At 51.4% G+C, this 15,390-nt stretch overlaps 1 protein-coding gene across 1 annotated transcript in view; it reads right to left on the reverse strand.

Annotated features, from left to right (window-relative positions):
* VWF (von Willebrand factor) overlaps positions 1–14,820 on the reverse strand; it is a 178,977-nt gene extending 164,157 nt beyond the window's left edge. The window contains exons 1-3 of the mRNA XM_017883319.1: positions 14,567–14,820; positions 13,277–13,331; positions 11,296–11,460 (exon numbers count right to left, since the gene is read on the reverse strand). Of these exons, the coding sequence (XP_017738808.1) occupies positions 11,296–11,460; positions 13,277–13,331 (220 nt within the window). The 5' untranslated portion in view covers positions 14,567–14,820. The remainder of the gene's footprint in view (positions 1–11,295; positions 11,461–13,276; positions 13,332–14,566) is intronic.
* Positions 14,821–15,390: the final 570 nt, after the last annotated feature.

The raw sequence follows: 15,390 nt of genomic DNA on the forward strand, positions 1-15,390 counted from the left end.
CGTAACCTTCTCTCAGCAGAAAACGCCCCAAGAAGTCTTTACAAGTGAGCAACAAAATCTCCCTAAAATCTCATTTTCTCCCCATTTTCCATTCATCTAAAAATAATGAGTTAACTTCTGGATACATAACCCTCAAGTGGGCTCTTAAAAATCACAAATGAGGCCGGGTGCGGTGGCTCAAGCCTGTAATCCCAGCACTTTGGGAGGCCGAGACGGGTGGATCACGAGGTCAGGAGATCGAGACCATCCTGGCTAACACGGTATAAAAAAAAAAAAAAAAACAAACTGGCCGGGCGAGGTGGCAGGCGCCTGTAGTCCCAGCTACTCGGGAGGCTGAGGCAGGAGAATGGCGTAAACCCGGGAGGCGGAGCTTGCAGTGAGCTGAGATCCGGCCACTGCACTCCAGCCTGGGCCACAGAGCCAGACTCCGTCTCAAAAAAAATAAATAAAATAAAATAAAAAATAAAAAAATCACAAATGAAAAATCTAAAAGCACGATCTCTTGCTTCCGGGAGTTCACAACCTGTGCAGAAACAGAAGATAAACACGCGACAATTGAGTATATCATAAGGCAGCAAACAAAAAGGCAACACTGTGAGTTACTGGTAACAGGTGCTCTAGGAGAGTGTTATCCATTCATTCATGACTGAGACAGGGTCGTGCTCTGTCACCCAGGTTGGGGTACAGTGATGTGAACATGGCTCACTGTAGCTTCCACCTCCTGGGCCCAAGCAATCCTCCCACCTCAGCCTCCAGGGTAGCTGGGACCACAAGCATGTACCGCCACACCCATGTAATTTTTTTTCTTTTTGTAGAGACAAGATCTCACTGTGCTACCCAGGCTGGTCTTGAGCTCCTGGGTACAAGTAATTACAGGCATGAGCCACCCCACCTGGCCTAGCAGGGCTATTTAAAACGATATCAGCCGGGTGCGGTACCTCACACCTGTAATCCCAGCACTTTGGGAGGCTGAGGCAGGTGGATCACAAGGTCAGGAGATCAAGACCATCCTGGCTAACACAGTGAAACCCTGTCTCTACTAAAAAATAAAAATAAAAATAAAATAGCTGGGCGTGGTGGCAGGTGCCTACAGTTCCAGCTCTTTGGGAGGCTGAGGCAGGAGAATGACGTGAACCCGGGAGGCGGAGCTTGCAGTGAGCGGAGATTGCGCCACTGTACTCCAGCCTGGGTGACAGAGCGAGACTCCGTCTCAAAAAAAGTAAAAATAAAAATAAAATGGTACCTTAGGACAGCCCAAATCAGAATCACTAGGCTGTTTGTTTCAAATGGAGATTCATGAGCTCTGCCTAAATTTACTGAATTTGATTATCCAGGAGTTTACAGATTGTGTGGGTCAAATGCCTTACACAGCACATGGAAATAAGCACACACTAAATGGCTGACAACGGAAATGTCTGAAGATCCAGACACATGATAAAATAGGCTCTGAGGATGGTATAGTTGTAAGGGCTGAACAGGGTGACAAGGGTGATGGTGGCCGGCATGAAAGAGGAAACACAGGCAAGAGACATTTTTCACAGCATGACCAAACCTTAGCAAGCCTCATAGTTTCTTAGAACTGCTACTTGTGCTGGGTCTTTGATATTCAAAGATAACTAATTGGTCATAAGAATCAAAGGAACCAGAAGGGAAAATAGGGCCTGGTCTCAAGCCTTAGAAACTGAGAAATTAATGGAAATAGGGAAGATAGGAGCAGCCAGAGAAGAGAGGGCAGCCAGAGAAAACAAAGAGCCCACAGGTGGGGCACGATGCCTTGGGGTCCTGAAGGAATGGGGCATAGGACTCAGGGGTAAAGTTGGTCTTAAAAATCAGCAAATCTCTCTTCTCCTAGAAGGGATAGGGGAATGTGGCTTCTTCTCAGCAAGAAGAGGCTAAGATGTCTGTGGAACCAAGCCCAGAAGACCTGACAGGTCTGTTGACTTGAGGTGTTGCTGCCATGGCCAGAGCCACAAAAACAGGGAGCTGATGCAAGGGTCTCCTCACTCCTAGCCAGGAAAGGAAGAGTCCCCAGCAGGGCTCTGGGCTGAACTGAGGCTGCAGGAGGACCACCACACACACACCATGCCCATACATACCATACACACTGGAACACACAAACACTCCAAACCAACCCGAATGAGCCACAAAATAGACTTGTTTCTGGCGGGAATTCGGTGAGGGCTCTCCTGTGTAAATACACAGTCTATTCCAGGAATAGTCTTGAATGCCAGCAGTAGCCACCAGGAAAGTCACACAGACCACTCACAGTCCATAAACCACATTCTGCAGAGCTCCAGGTCAACACAACTGGGAGAAAATGGAGGTGCCCGCCAAATGAAAGCAAACTTGTCCTGTTTGAGCTGAGGAGTCTCCCTTGCTCTGCATTCCAACCTAGAACAGTTTTTACAGCAAGCAAACCTTTAGAAACTGAACAAACTGACAGCAAGAAATTGGCCAAAGAAAAACAACTGGAAAGTGACTGCATAGAGAAACATTTTTTCTTTTTTGAGACAGAGTCTTGCTTTGTCACCCAGGCTGGAGTGCAGTGGTGCGATCTCGGCTCACTGCAAGCTCCGCCTCCCAGGTTCACGCCATTCCCCTGCCTCAGCCTCCCGAGTAGCTGGGACTACAAGGGGCGTACCACCACGCCCAGCTAGTTTGTTGTTGTAGTAGAGACAGGGTTTCACCATAGCCAGGATGGTCTCAATCTTCTGACCTCATGATCTGCCTGCCTGGGCCTCCCCAAGTGCTGGGATTACAGGTGTGAGCCACCGCACCCAGCCAAGTAACTTATTTTTAATTGTATTTCATTTATCAGTAATGGTAGAATCTGAGTGAGGAGTATATGGATCTTGAAGTCTTTCGACTTTTCTGTATGTTTGAATATTTCCATAAGAAAATGTTGAAAAACCAAACAAATGGGGCAACCAGGTAACAACCTCCAGGTTGTACCCCCTCCCAGGAGCCCTCCAGGGCCCTCGGCATTCACACTGGGCCCAAGACAAGATCCCTCCCTCGGCCTTTTCTGGGGCTGGTGCTCTGAACACTACACACAGCCCAGAGTGAGCCCATGCGACAGGGCAGGGACCCACTCCACACTCCTCACTCGAGACCTGCGACAGCAGAAGCCCCCACCTGCCGGATGGCAGACAAATGAGCCCACGAGGTCTGGGGCCCTGTGTCCTATTACCACTGAGCCTGTCTCCCCATCAGCAAATCCTCCTTCCATCCCATCTCACAGGGCAGGTGGACAGGGAGTTCTGCCTCAGCTTCACTGTGTAACTCAACCAATATGTCACCTCTGAGTCAAAGGCAGCTCCCTCCTGGAAACGGTAAAGGAACCCCCGTGAGCCACTCCTTGGCATTTCTCCTTCTCCTGGGGATGCAGAAAGGGTGGGTGGGACCAAGTCTGCCAGGGACTGTGGTTGGAGGATGGGTAGGGAACACGTCAGAGGCAGCCAGGCAGCCTGGGGTTGGCATGGCCCTGCAGCTGCAGATCTACAGCTCTTAGAGGCTCCCAAAGATGCAAAATCACTTAAGCAAGGTACTCGTTCTACAGGAGGCGGAGCTGAGCAGGTGCCACAGGGGAGCCCGGAGATCCCTATATGGCTATAAGTTTGAAAAGTAAGGCCTGCAAGGCTGAACAAACCAAGAATTCAGCACGGCAGAAAAACCAAACACGAGAGAACCAGGAGAAGTGTATGGGAGCGAAGGAGAGCCCCAGCCCTCCTAGAGTAAATAACAGAGGAACCTGCCCACACAGGCTGCGGAGCTCGGGGCGGCTCAGGCGGCAGACCCTGGGGTAACCTGCCCATCATCACAGAGCTAGTCAGGGATGAAGATGAAGAGCTGGGACTCAAGCCTGAGTGCTGTTTTAAGTACCTGAAGGGCTTGCTCTGTGGGGCCCCAGGAGACCAGCATCGGGAAGTCCAAGGGGCAGCTCCAGGCAGTCAGGGGAGGTGGGGCTGGCTGTCCCAGGAGCTTCACCTACTGCAGGAACTAGGGCTCCTGAAGGGGATGGTTTAGGTTCTGGTAACCAGCCCCCACCCACCCAGAGACAAACCAAAAACAGTAGTCTAGGGGCAGGAGTGGGGCTGCATTGTGCCCTTCAGTGAGGGCTGAACTGCATGGCATGGAGAATTCCTGGCCCTGGATGGCTGAGGGGACTCGAAGAGCAGTCAGTGCACACCCAGAGCAGAGGAATGGCAAGGGAATTTGGGGTTTTTGTTTTGAGGTCTGTATCACTCAGGGTGACATGTAGTGATATGATCACAGCTCACTTCACCCTCAAACTCCCGGACTCAAGCAATTCTATTGCCACAACTTCCCAAATAGCTGGAACTACAGGTGTGTGCCACCATGCCCAGCTAATTTTTGTACAGATGGGGGTCTCGCTACATTGCCCAGGCTGGCCCCGAACTCCTGGGCTCAAGCAATCCTCCCGCTTCAGCCTCCCAAAGCACTGGGATTACAGGCATGAGCAACTGTGTCCAGTCTGGCAACAAGATTTTTCAGCGTGTGACCTAGGAAAGTCTGCAATTCAGAAAAACATACCAAGGCAGCAGGAAGGATCTAAATAAGTGGCTCTTAAACTCTTTTGCTCAAAAAGCATAGTAACAACACAATTTATGACTCTAGACACACATACATTTCATGTCGTATTTACCCTTGCCATGTGCCATGCACTGTTGATATTTTCTACCCTGTCTTTTTAAATGCTAGTTATTACAGAGAAACTAAGGCCTAGGTTTACAAGAGGATTTCTCCACTGCATCACTATTGAATTCAGGGCCAGACACTTCCCTGCACACGGTGGGAGAACCAGCAGCCTCCTGGCCTCTACCCACTAGATGCCAGCAGCACCCACCCCACAGTTGTGACAACCCAAAACGTCCTCGGGGGGAAAATCACCCCAACTAAGAACCCCTGGTTTCCACTGTGGAAATGGAGAACCTACACTCAGGTTTGATTTTGCAACACAAAGCTGCATAACAGGGCATCGGAGTGTTCTAGATTGTGCTAACCACTAATGCAGGGAGAACTCCAGATCAGTCTTGCATTTTATTTGCCTCATTCCCTCAATGCAGAACTCAGGGGATCAGATGATGTGCAGCCATTAGGAAAATGGGCCATTAGAAAAACGAGCTGTTAGAAATCGCCGGTGAGCCCAGGAGAGACCCCTGAGCGCCACAGACCTCCAGGTTAGCACTTGCTGTAACTCTTAGGAAAAGAGGGGCTGGCTGTCACCCCAAACAGGCAAGACAAGCCAGCGAAGCTCTCCCAGAGGCTCCCACCAGGCCTGTGGAATGCAGTGATCAAGGCGCTGAGTGAGGAGTAAGCTCCTAGAGAGCAAAAGGAATCCTGGGACCTTCAGAAGCAGGCCAGGAGCTGAAACCGGTCAGACCTGGGCGCTTTCTTAGGCTTTAGGGTGGAACTCATCTGTATTTCCAATAAACACTCTACCTTCTATGCCTGTGATTCTGGTGCAGGTGACCCTCCCTCCACACTGAGAACAGGGGTCTGGTCTGACCACGCCACCGAAACTAAGGCTCCCCAGGGGAAGCGACTCAGCAGGCTGTTGGCTGTTGATGGCTCTTCCTTGGCTGGTTTGGGAGCCTGATCCCACAGCTGCAGCTTAGGAAGAACAGTCTCTACAGAGGAGCAGGAACCAGGACTCCCACAGTCTCTCTCTGGCCTCTGCGCTGCCTGGCAAAGAGCCATGTCACCTTGGCCTCGAACCCTGCAGCCTGCCTCACCAGGAGACAGGATCAAGGACAGGGGCCTCGCCTTGGCACCAGGTGGCCCTTCATAGGCAGACAAACACTTTACCCAGGATATGAATAAGGTCCACAGGCACTCGGGAGGAATGTGGATGTGCAATTTACCGTCAAGGAGGCAGGATGTCATTGGAGAACAATGGAACAGAAGGTGGGCACGTGCACAGAAAACGAAACTGCAGGGCCCCAGTCCTGGACTCCCTCCCCTGACCCAGTGCCCCTGGCTGCCCTGATGCACCAGTGCCAGCCCACCCCCAATTCTTCCTCTTCTCCCACACACCCCAAACCTGCCACCACCACCAACAGGCAAAACAGCCACCCATTCTCTATGACATTAGCAGCACGCTTTTGGTGAAAATGAAACCAATTTACATTAAAGTATGTTTCATCTGTAACCTTGTTTAGGCAAACAATCTCCCAGAAAATGGACACTTCACAAGGACAAGCAGTTTATAAGAAAATAGTGACCTGGTGGGGAATCCCACCGAGGGGTTCTGAAGTAGACAGGTCTTCCATGGCCCTTCAAATTCCTCTGTGGCCACTGAAACCCGGAAAACGGTGGCCCGAGAGGCCAGACCTCTAGCGCAAACCTGTGTGGATTATGAGGGACAGATGCAACTGAAGTGACCCTGACCTCACGGAAATGCCTGGGGGCCCAGCAGCCCCCGTCTCTGCATGGCGATTCCAAGTGAACACCCCATGTTAAGCTGGCCGCTTTCAGTAACTCAGCTGGGCTAAGCAGTCACATTTTCAGATAACCTGTCTCCCTTGATGCTCATGGTATCTCCATTTTAAAGATGAGGAACTGAGGCCAAGGTGGGCGGATCACCTGAGGTCAGGAGTTTGAGACTAGCCTGACCAACATGGAGAAACCCTGTCTCTACTAAAAACACAGAACTAGCAGGGTGTGGTGGTGCACGCCTGTAATCCCAGCTACTCGGGAGGCTGAGGCAGGAGAATCGCTTGAACCCGGGAGGGGGAGGTTGCAGTGAGCCGAGGTCATGCCATTGCACTCCAGCCTTCCAGCCTGGACAAGAGCGAGAATCCATTCCAAAAAAAGAAAAGATGAGGAATTGGAGGCTAAAAGCACGTAACTGCCCTCGGAGCACTCAGTGAAGAGGGAGAGCAGAGGACAACACAGGTTTTCTGACGCCGGCTGTGGCTCCATCTGTGCTTCCATTTCCTGCTGGGGGCAGAGCCACCCAGTTCTGTGGGATGGAAACTGACCAGTGAGCATAAGCTGATGAGCCCAGTGCTGGACAGGTGGAATGGGCAAAAGGGCTTCCTGAAGGAGGTGACAGCCCAGAGGCACCAGCACACCCTACATGTCCCCACCAGGGACCCTGACATGGGGAGGGGTCTGGAGTTGGGCTGAAATAGGGGAAGGGAGCTTTTCCAACATGCTAACTTGGCTCTCTGAGCCCAGAACATGAACTCTGTGCCTGGGACTAAGGTATTAGTACGTGTTGTTTACAAGCCCGCCTCGGGGCAGGGAGTCCACAGCAGAGCTGAACAGACTGTGGAGTCCAGACAGCAATCCACCCCCCGCCCCTGCCCCCACGCCAGGCACTGCAGTGTCTCCATCAAAATCTTCCTCTTTTTTTTTTTGGAGACAGTCTCAGTCTGTGCCCAGGCTGGAGTGCAGTGGCACAATCTAAGCTCACCACAATCTCCACCTCCAAGGTTCAAGTGATTCTCCTGCCTCAGCCTCCTGAGCAGCTGGGATTACAGATGCATGTCACCACGCCAGACTAATTTTTGTATTTTTAGTAGAGATGGGGTTTCACCACGTTGGCCAGGCTGATCTCCATCTCCCAACCTCAGGTGATCCACCTGCCTCGGCCTCCCAAAGTGCTGGGATTACAAGCATGAGCCATTGCACCTGGCCTCCTCTGGTCACTTCTAACCCGCCATTCCCACTGACAACCCCAGAGCCATCACAGGTAGGGGTCTGTATCAGCTCTGCTGTGATTTATAAAATGGGGAAAATCTACTTTAAACAAAATCTGGGGTCACCCAAGGTAGGGAGGGCATAAGTCTTCAGCTTCCCAGGGGCAGGGGTGGGGGGTTCTCTCCAGCTGCTCTTCCAGTTCCTCCCCAGCTGCAGCCTCTGAATCAAGTTGGGACCCTCACGTTGGTGTTGAGGATGACTTTCTTGATTTGTCATGCCCTGGGGCATCTCTGGCCTTTTCACTGCCTGCCTGGTTACAACGGCCAAGGCCACTCCACCTACCACCTTTCTTTTCAGGACCATCTTGGCAAAAAACCAATTTCCTCTCACCACTTCCCTGCTGCACAAGACCTTACACTAGTTCCTCACAGCCTGCAGAATGGACTCAAATTCCCCATCAGACTTCAAGACCTCCACTGCAGCCTCACCGGATGGCCCAGCCTCTCAGCCCACTCTCCTCCAGTCCCACACACTCAAAGTCTGGTTACCCACTCTAAGAGCAGCAGCAGCAGCTGGGAAATTGTTAGAAATGAAATTTTCAGGCCCTGTTCCAGATCTACTGAGTCAGAACTCCAGGGGCAGGGCCCAGTGATCTGTTTGTCACAGCCCTCCGGGTGGTCCTGATGCAGCCTGAAGTTTGGCAACTGCTGCTCCAGCCACACTGACCTCCCCAGGGCTCCACGTCAGAAGCACATGCCCCTTCAGCCTCCCCACTTCTCATGCTGTCCCCATGGCAGGCAGCACCCTGCCCTGCCCTCTCTGGTCATCCAAGCTCCTTCTCTGTGGCTGTTCACACACACTCTGTAAACATCTTCAGGCCAGGCCTGGTGGCTTATGCCTATAATCCCAGCACTTTGGGAGGCCGAGGTGGGTGGATCACCTGAGGTCAGGAGTTCAAGACCAGCCTAGCCAATATGGTGAAATCCTGTCTCTACTAAAAATACAAAAATTTGCCGAGCGTGGTGGCGCCTGTAATCCCAGCTACTTGGGAGGGCTGAGGCAGGAGAATTGCTTGAACCCGGGAGGTGGAAATCGCAGCGAGCCGAGATCACGCCACTGCACTCCAGCCTGGGCAACTGTGCAAGACTCAGTCTCAATAATACATACATACATAATCTTCAGCACAACAGAGAACCCAGTGAGCTGAACACCAGAAAACACAGATGAGTGAGACATGTTCCTTATCCCCGAGGAGCTCACGGAGGAATGGGAAGGATGGCAGTGCCCAGATGTCACATCTGATAGGTTTCCCAGCAGAGTCAGGGCAGCTGGCAAAGATGGGCTCAGGAAGAGACCAGGAATTGGGGGAGCTCATAGCTACAGCCAGGTGCCAGAGCCTAGCCCAGTACTGGGCACACGGAGAACCCTGCGTCAGTCCCCACTGACTGATGGAGCAATGATCCCAGGAGCCCTACAGCCCAGATCTCAGGAAAGTGTCTGGGTGTTGCCAAAGACTCCCTCCCTGACCAAACGTGAGTGGGCGCCTCTGAGCCCTCTTTTAAATTAAGCCTTGGCCTTGGGCTCGTCCTTGGCCTGCTCAGTCTAGTTTTTGTTTTTTGTGGTTTTTTTTTTTTTTTTTTGAGATGGAGTCTCGCCCTGTTGCCCAAGCTGGAGTGCAAAGGCACAATCTCGGCTCACTGCAACCTCTGCCTCTCAGGTTCAAGCAATTCTCTGCCTCAACCTCCAGAGTGGCTGGGATTACAGGCATGCACCACCATGTCCGGCTCATTTTTTGTATCTTTAGTAGAGACCGGGTTTAACTCAAACTCCTCACTTCGTGATCCACCCACCTCGGCCTTCCAAAGTGGTGGGATTACAGGTGCTCAGCCACCGCGCCTGGCCTCAGTCCAGTTTTAATAAGAATCCTGCTGAGTCGATTTAGAAAAGATGCCCCCACCCTCAATATGTGATCAGCAAGACTGCTTGACTTCAGCAAGACTCCTGTCAAGCTGGGTTAACCAGAATCCCTCTTACTTCCGAGGTTTCCTCTTTGTAATTTTCTACCACTGACCCCTACCCTCCCCTCCTTGGCCCTAAATCTTCACTTTTCCTTGTTGTATTCAAAGTTGAGCCCTCTCGTCCGGGCACAGTGGCTCATGCCTGTAATCCCAGCACTTTGGGAGGCCAAGGTGGGCGGATCATGAGGTCAGGAGATCGAGACCATCCTGGCTAACACGGTGAAACCCCGTCTCTACTAAAAAATACAAAAAATTAGCCAGGCGTGGTGGTGGGTGCCTGTAGTTCCAGCTACTCGGGAGGCTGAGGCAAGAGAATGGCATGAACCCGGGAGGTGGAGCTGGCAGTGAGCCGAGATCATGCCCCTGCAGTCCAGCCTGGGCAGCAGAGCAAGACTCTGTCTCAAAAAAAAAAAAAAAAAAAAAAAAAACTTGAGCCCTCTCCCCGCCTCTGCAAAAGCCCACATAGCAGCAGTCCCTCTTGAAAGTCTTCCTTAGTTGCTTTAACAAGTGTCATGAATATCTTTTAACAGCATGAGCCTGTCCTTTGCCATCTCCGTTCCAAGGCTGGGGCCCCCAACGTTTGCTAGGTTTTTTGGCATCCCTCCCTCACACACTGTACACATTGATTAGTTTTTAGTATGTGGAGGTCACCAAACCATAATCATCCACCCCTACCCCCCCCACCTTGGCAAGCATCCTCTCTCCTTAGTCCAGAGGAACGTTCTGTCGGCCTGAGAGGCCTGGGATCAAAATCCAGCTCTACCTTTTTTTTTTCCCCCCAAGACGGAGTCTCACTATGTTGCCCAGGCTAGAGTGTATCTCGGCTCACTGCAACCAGGTTCAAGCGATTCTCCTGCCTCAGCCTCCCAAGTAGCTGGAATTACAGGCACACACCACCACACCTGGCTGATTTTTGTACTTTTAGTAGAGATGGGGTTTCACCATGTTGGTCAGGCTGGTCTCAAACTCTTGACCTCAGGTGATCCACCCTCCTTGGCCTCCTAAAGGGCTGGGGTTACAGGTGTGCACCACTGCGCCAGCCTCAGCTCCACCTTTTATTGTCTGTCAGGCCTTGGATGGAAGATGCAACCTCCATGGGCCTTGGTTCTCCATTGGTAAAACTGGGGTGACTACAGCTACATCCCAGGGCTATTGTGGGGATACGGGGACATGGCAGGGACAGGACCAGCCCTTCTCCAGGAATACAGGAAGTCCTCAGCATAAGCCGATGTTCTGATCCACAGGCCACCAAGAAAACAACGAGTCTTCCCTTTGGCAAGGAGTTTTACATGTTCCAAAGCACCTTCTCCAATTCACCATTCGCCTTGATGCTGTGGCGTTCCCAGGGCATCACCGGGACCCAGAGCAATGGACACAGTGAACTACCAGACAAGATGAAGACTCTCTTCATCCATCCCACGCGGCTCCCGTGGTAAGAGACCCGGGGAAAGCCAAGAGGGGTTACATGTCACAGAAAGGCTGTTCCTCTCCTTGTTCTCAGCAGTGACCTTTTAGCTCAGACACTATTCCGAGAGCAGGAATCCTCCCCCACACCAGGGCTGAGCTCGGCCAGCACTCTGAATTCCTCCCTGCAGTGCCCAGAACTCACCAATAATCGAAAAGGAGCGTTTCTGGCAGTCCCCTGCCAGGAGGTAACTGCAGTATCCCGCAAAGCTGTACATGCTCCCATCAAAGGTGTTGATGAAGTCACTTCCGAAGAGGCTGCATCGGGCCATGGATGACCTGCCGCGAGTCCCTTCTGCACAAAGGGTCCCTGGAGGGAGACAGGCCACAGGTTGGGCTGGTGATCCCAGGCCACAACGGGGACCATCAGCTCAAATCTCTCTGGCCTCATAGAAATTAGATTGCCTCTGACAGAAATTGGGCTGTGCAGAGGTATTTTCCATCCTAAATGAGACTAAAGCTGTTGCTTTCAGCTCCCATATACGACTCCAGACTCACAGCAATAACTAAGGAACGGTTTTTCAGGAAATCTACTAGTTTTAATGACATTTACTTACAGATTTAAAATATGTTCATTATTAAAAATTTGGAGCATACAGAAGAAAACACAAAGAAGCTGGTCAAGCATAGTGGCTTATGCCTATAATCCCAGCACTTTGGGAGGCCGAGGCAGGCCGATCACCTGAGGTCAGGAGTTCAAGACCAGCCTGATCAACATGGTGAAACCCTGTCTCTACTAAAAATACAAAAACTAGCCGGGTGCGGTGGTGGGCGCCTGTAATCCCAGCTACTCGTGAGGCTGAGGCAGGAGAATTACTTGAGCCCGGGAGGCGGAGGTTGCACTGAGCCAAGATCGCACCACTGCACTCCAACCTGGGCGACAGAGTGAGACTCCGTCTCAAAAAAGAGAAAAGAAAACATGAAGAAGTTAAAACCATCTGTAACCCAACATTTGGCGATGATTAGAATTAACATTTCAATGTTCATCTTTCCATTTTATTTTATAGCATACATACAGCTGTGGGTTTTTCAGAAACTGGTGACCACCTTGTGCAAACTACCTATAACCTGTTTATTTCTCAATAGATTGTAAATAATTCGTCACGCTATTGTATGTACTTCCAATAAGCGGTTTTTAGTGGCTGCATCATATTTTGCATCTCAATGTCCATAGTATATAGCCCTCTATTGTTAGGTTTCTAGCATGTTTCCATATGTTTTATTATAAATAGATTGCAATGAGCATCTTTGTACATAAATCTACTAGTATATCTTAAGGTTAAATTTTAAACAGATCAGACGGTGTGCCTGGCACAGACTCTATGAAGTGTCAGTTCCTCCAGCGTCACATGCTAACTCCTTCACTGACCATGGTTGTGTGTGTGTGTGTGTGTGTGTGTGTGTGTGTGTGTGTGCCCCTGTGTGTTGGCAGGTGGGGAAATACAGCAGTAAATCTCTAAGCATTCTGGGTTCCCTGGCAAAAGACCCACCTGGTAGGAAGATGCAGAGAGTGTGATAAATGTGTATTTTTTTTCCCCAGACTCACCTGCAGGCAGCAACTGGATGATGCTGACCTGAGAGATCTAATTGGAAAGTACCCAAGGTCAAAAGTCCCCTCCCACCATTTACAGGCTCAGAATCTTAGCAAGGGAAGGGCAGCAGTATGATGCAGTGCAAAGGGTGTTGGCCTGGGACCCAGAAGACTGACCTCTGATTATGGCTATAGACTTTGGAGCAGTCATTTCTCCTCTCTGACCCTCGGTCTCTTCATTTGTACCATGGGAGGTTCAACTAGGTGACCTCCACAATCTCATCTAAAACTAATCATCTATCCAAGTCTTGGATTCCTTCTTCCTCATCCTGTGGCCCCACAATATAGGACAGTTCTGTGCCACCTTTATGCTTCTTAATTCCCCAACAGGAGATGGGATTTGCAGGCACCTGGTCTCTGCAATACAAGTCAAGGGTAGGAACTCTGCGGAACCTTCACAGGAAGCAACCAGCAGGAGCCTAAGTTGGGGCTAGGCATACAGGGGAGCTCCAGACACATCTGCTGGTTCCCAGAAAGCGGTCACTCCAGATGGCCCTGGGGCAGGAATGAGAAATAGAGGCCCTTTGGTACCTACCTGGCAAGACGAGGGCCACAGCAAGCAGTACCCCGGCAAATCTGGCAGGAATCATCTGCAGAGAGGAGATGTGAGCTAGTCATTGCCACCCAGGTAGGTAGCTGCTGGTGTGGCGACTGTCAGGGCATGCAGTAGCAAAAACATTTTGAAGCAGGAGAAAAGATGGATCCTCATGACCCCCTTTTCCCCTTTGAACATGGCCTTCTGGCCCACTGCCCTCCCCCCCGAAACCCCTGGCCAGTGCCAGGCCCAAGGGTAACAATCGCTATGAGCTGGGATCTGTGGGCACCTTTCCAGAGACAGCAGTCCCAGGCCCAAGACAAGAGGCAAACTCTGCCTTCCCTCCAGGCCAGCCAGGCCTCTCTCATGTCCCTGCCTCCTGAAGCAGCTGGGAACTAACACACACCTCATTCCTTCCTGCCTCTGCATCCAAACTGGCGAGTAGGAACAGTCTTACACTTCTGTGCCCACCACAGCAGCCCAGACATAGAGAATGCTCAGGAACTGCCAACTTGATGGTTTGCTTGTTGGCCCCAGACTCTGTACCACAAGGGCCTTCACAAGAGCAAAGGGTGTCTCCCTTGTCTCCAATCCCAGCACCTGGCAAGATGCTTAGCACCCAGGAGATGTCCAGCAAATGTTTGCTGAGTTCACGTAAAAAAATGGACAGGAGTCCAGCGGCCCTGGATGCAGGCAGACTTCCGCACTGTGTGAGCCCCCAAGAGAGGAACCATTAACCCTGGCTGGCACAGCATACCCCAAGTCCCTTAGAGCCCCTGCTCTACCCCTCTCCTCTGGGAAAGGTTGTTAAATGAAATGCAGAATCTGTTGCCCAAGATTCACTGGGGGGGACTCCTTTCCTACCTAAGGTCCCATCCAGCCAAAGGTGAAATAAAGCCAATACGTGATGTATCTGTGCAAGGAACACTGAGATGTCAGTTACGGCCAGGTCTTGGTCTCCAAGCAAGTGTCCCCTCCCAGTCCTAACACTCAGGTACATTCAGCTGCTCCCAAAAGGTTATCACAGGTGAGGGCAAAGCTCATTCCAACTCACTTCAGTGAAGTACTATGAAACGGTAAAACCCACTGCATGAACAAAAGCAGGCCCAGGACCCTCAGAGGCAAGTGGAGGAGGGAGTATTAGGATCACCCCTGGCTGAATTGAATTGCCCCTCCAAACAAAGCCCTTCTAGTCCAGGGACAGAGAACCCCAGCTCCCCAGGAGCAGGGATCAGTCAGTCCTGCATCTTCCTCCCACAACTGAGCCAGCTCTCCTTCCAAAGGCCATACCTTCCCCTGCAATGAGGGCTGCGGGTATCTCCAAGGTCCCTGGGAAACTCAGCCGCTGGACAATGGTGCCGCCCACCCTAGGCCATGCTCCCAGCTGCTGCAAAGGCTCTATCAGGTCTGCTACAGCTCTGGACTGTCTTGCTGTTAAGTAGCCCGGGGGCTATGGAGTCCCCACTGCTGGGGAAGATAAAGTCCAAGCTGTGACATCCACCAACCACCCTCCCTTTCCCACCACAATAGCTGTGAGCTGCCACAACAGGGGATTGGCCTCCTTTTAATTACCAAAAGGGAACAATGAAAGGAAATGGTATTAGAAGTACCTCCAAGCTGATAAAGCTTTGTAGAGTTTGGAGGGAGACCTCCTGGCAGCTGCCTTAATGAACTGCCTTGCCCTCCCCAAACACCCCCCCGCCACCTCTACACCCCCACACTTGATCCCTGGTCTTCCTAGAGTGCCCCACCTGTGCGGGATAACCAGGAATGCTGGTTGCCTCAGGGCAGGCTGATACAGGCTGGGGTTGGGGGGGGAGTCACACCAGAACAACACAGCTTCCTGATCCAGCTTCCAGGGCTGGGCTCCAGGGAAGTTGGGAAAAACACCTCAACCTGAGCCAATTTTGCTGCTGTGTTTGGAGGAAGGGGAGCACTAACACTTCCTATGCACCCCAGGTAGGAAGGATCTGGTCCTGGCCCTGACAAAAACAGTCCACTTGGGTCCTGGCCAGGGTTGAATGGACCAGTTAAAGATGAAGGTCTTGGCCACAAGCCTACGCCTTTGTAAAATGGTGAAAGTGGGGAGCGATGGTTTGAGTCTAATACTTCTA

The sequence above is a fragment of the Rhinopithecus bieti genome, unplaced genomic scaffold (assembly GCF_001698545.2).
Source record: "Rhinopithecus bieti isolate Rb0 unplaced genomic scaffold, ASM169854v2 scaffold_13342, whole genome shotgun sequence".
In the NCBI taxonomy this organism is placed as follows: Eukaryota; Metazoa; Chordata; class Mammalia; order Primates; family Cercopithecidae; genus Rhinopithecus; species Rhinopithecus bieti.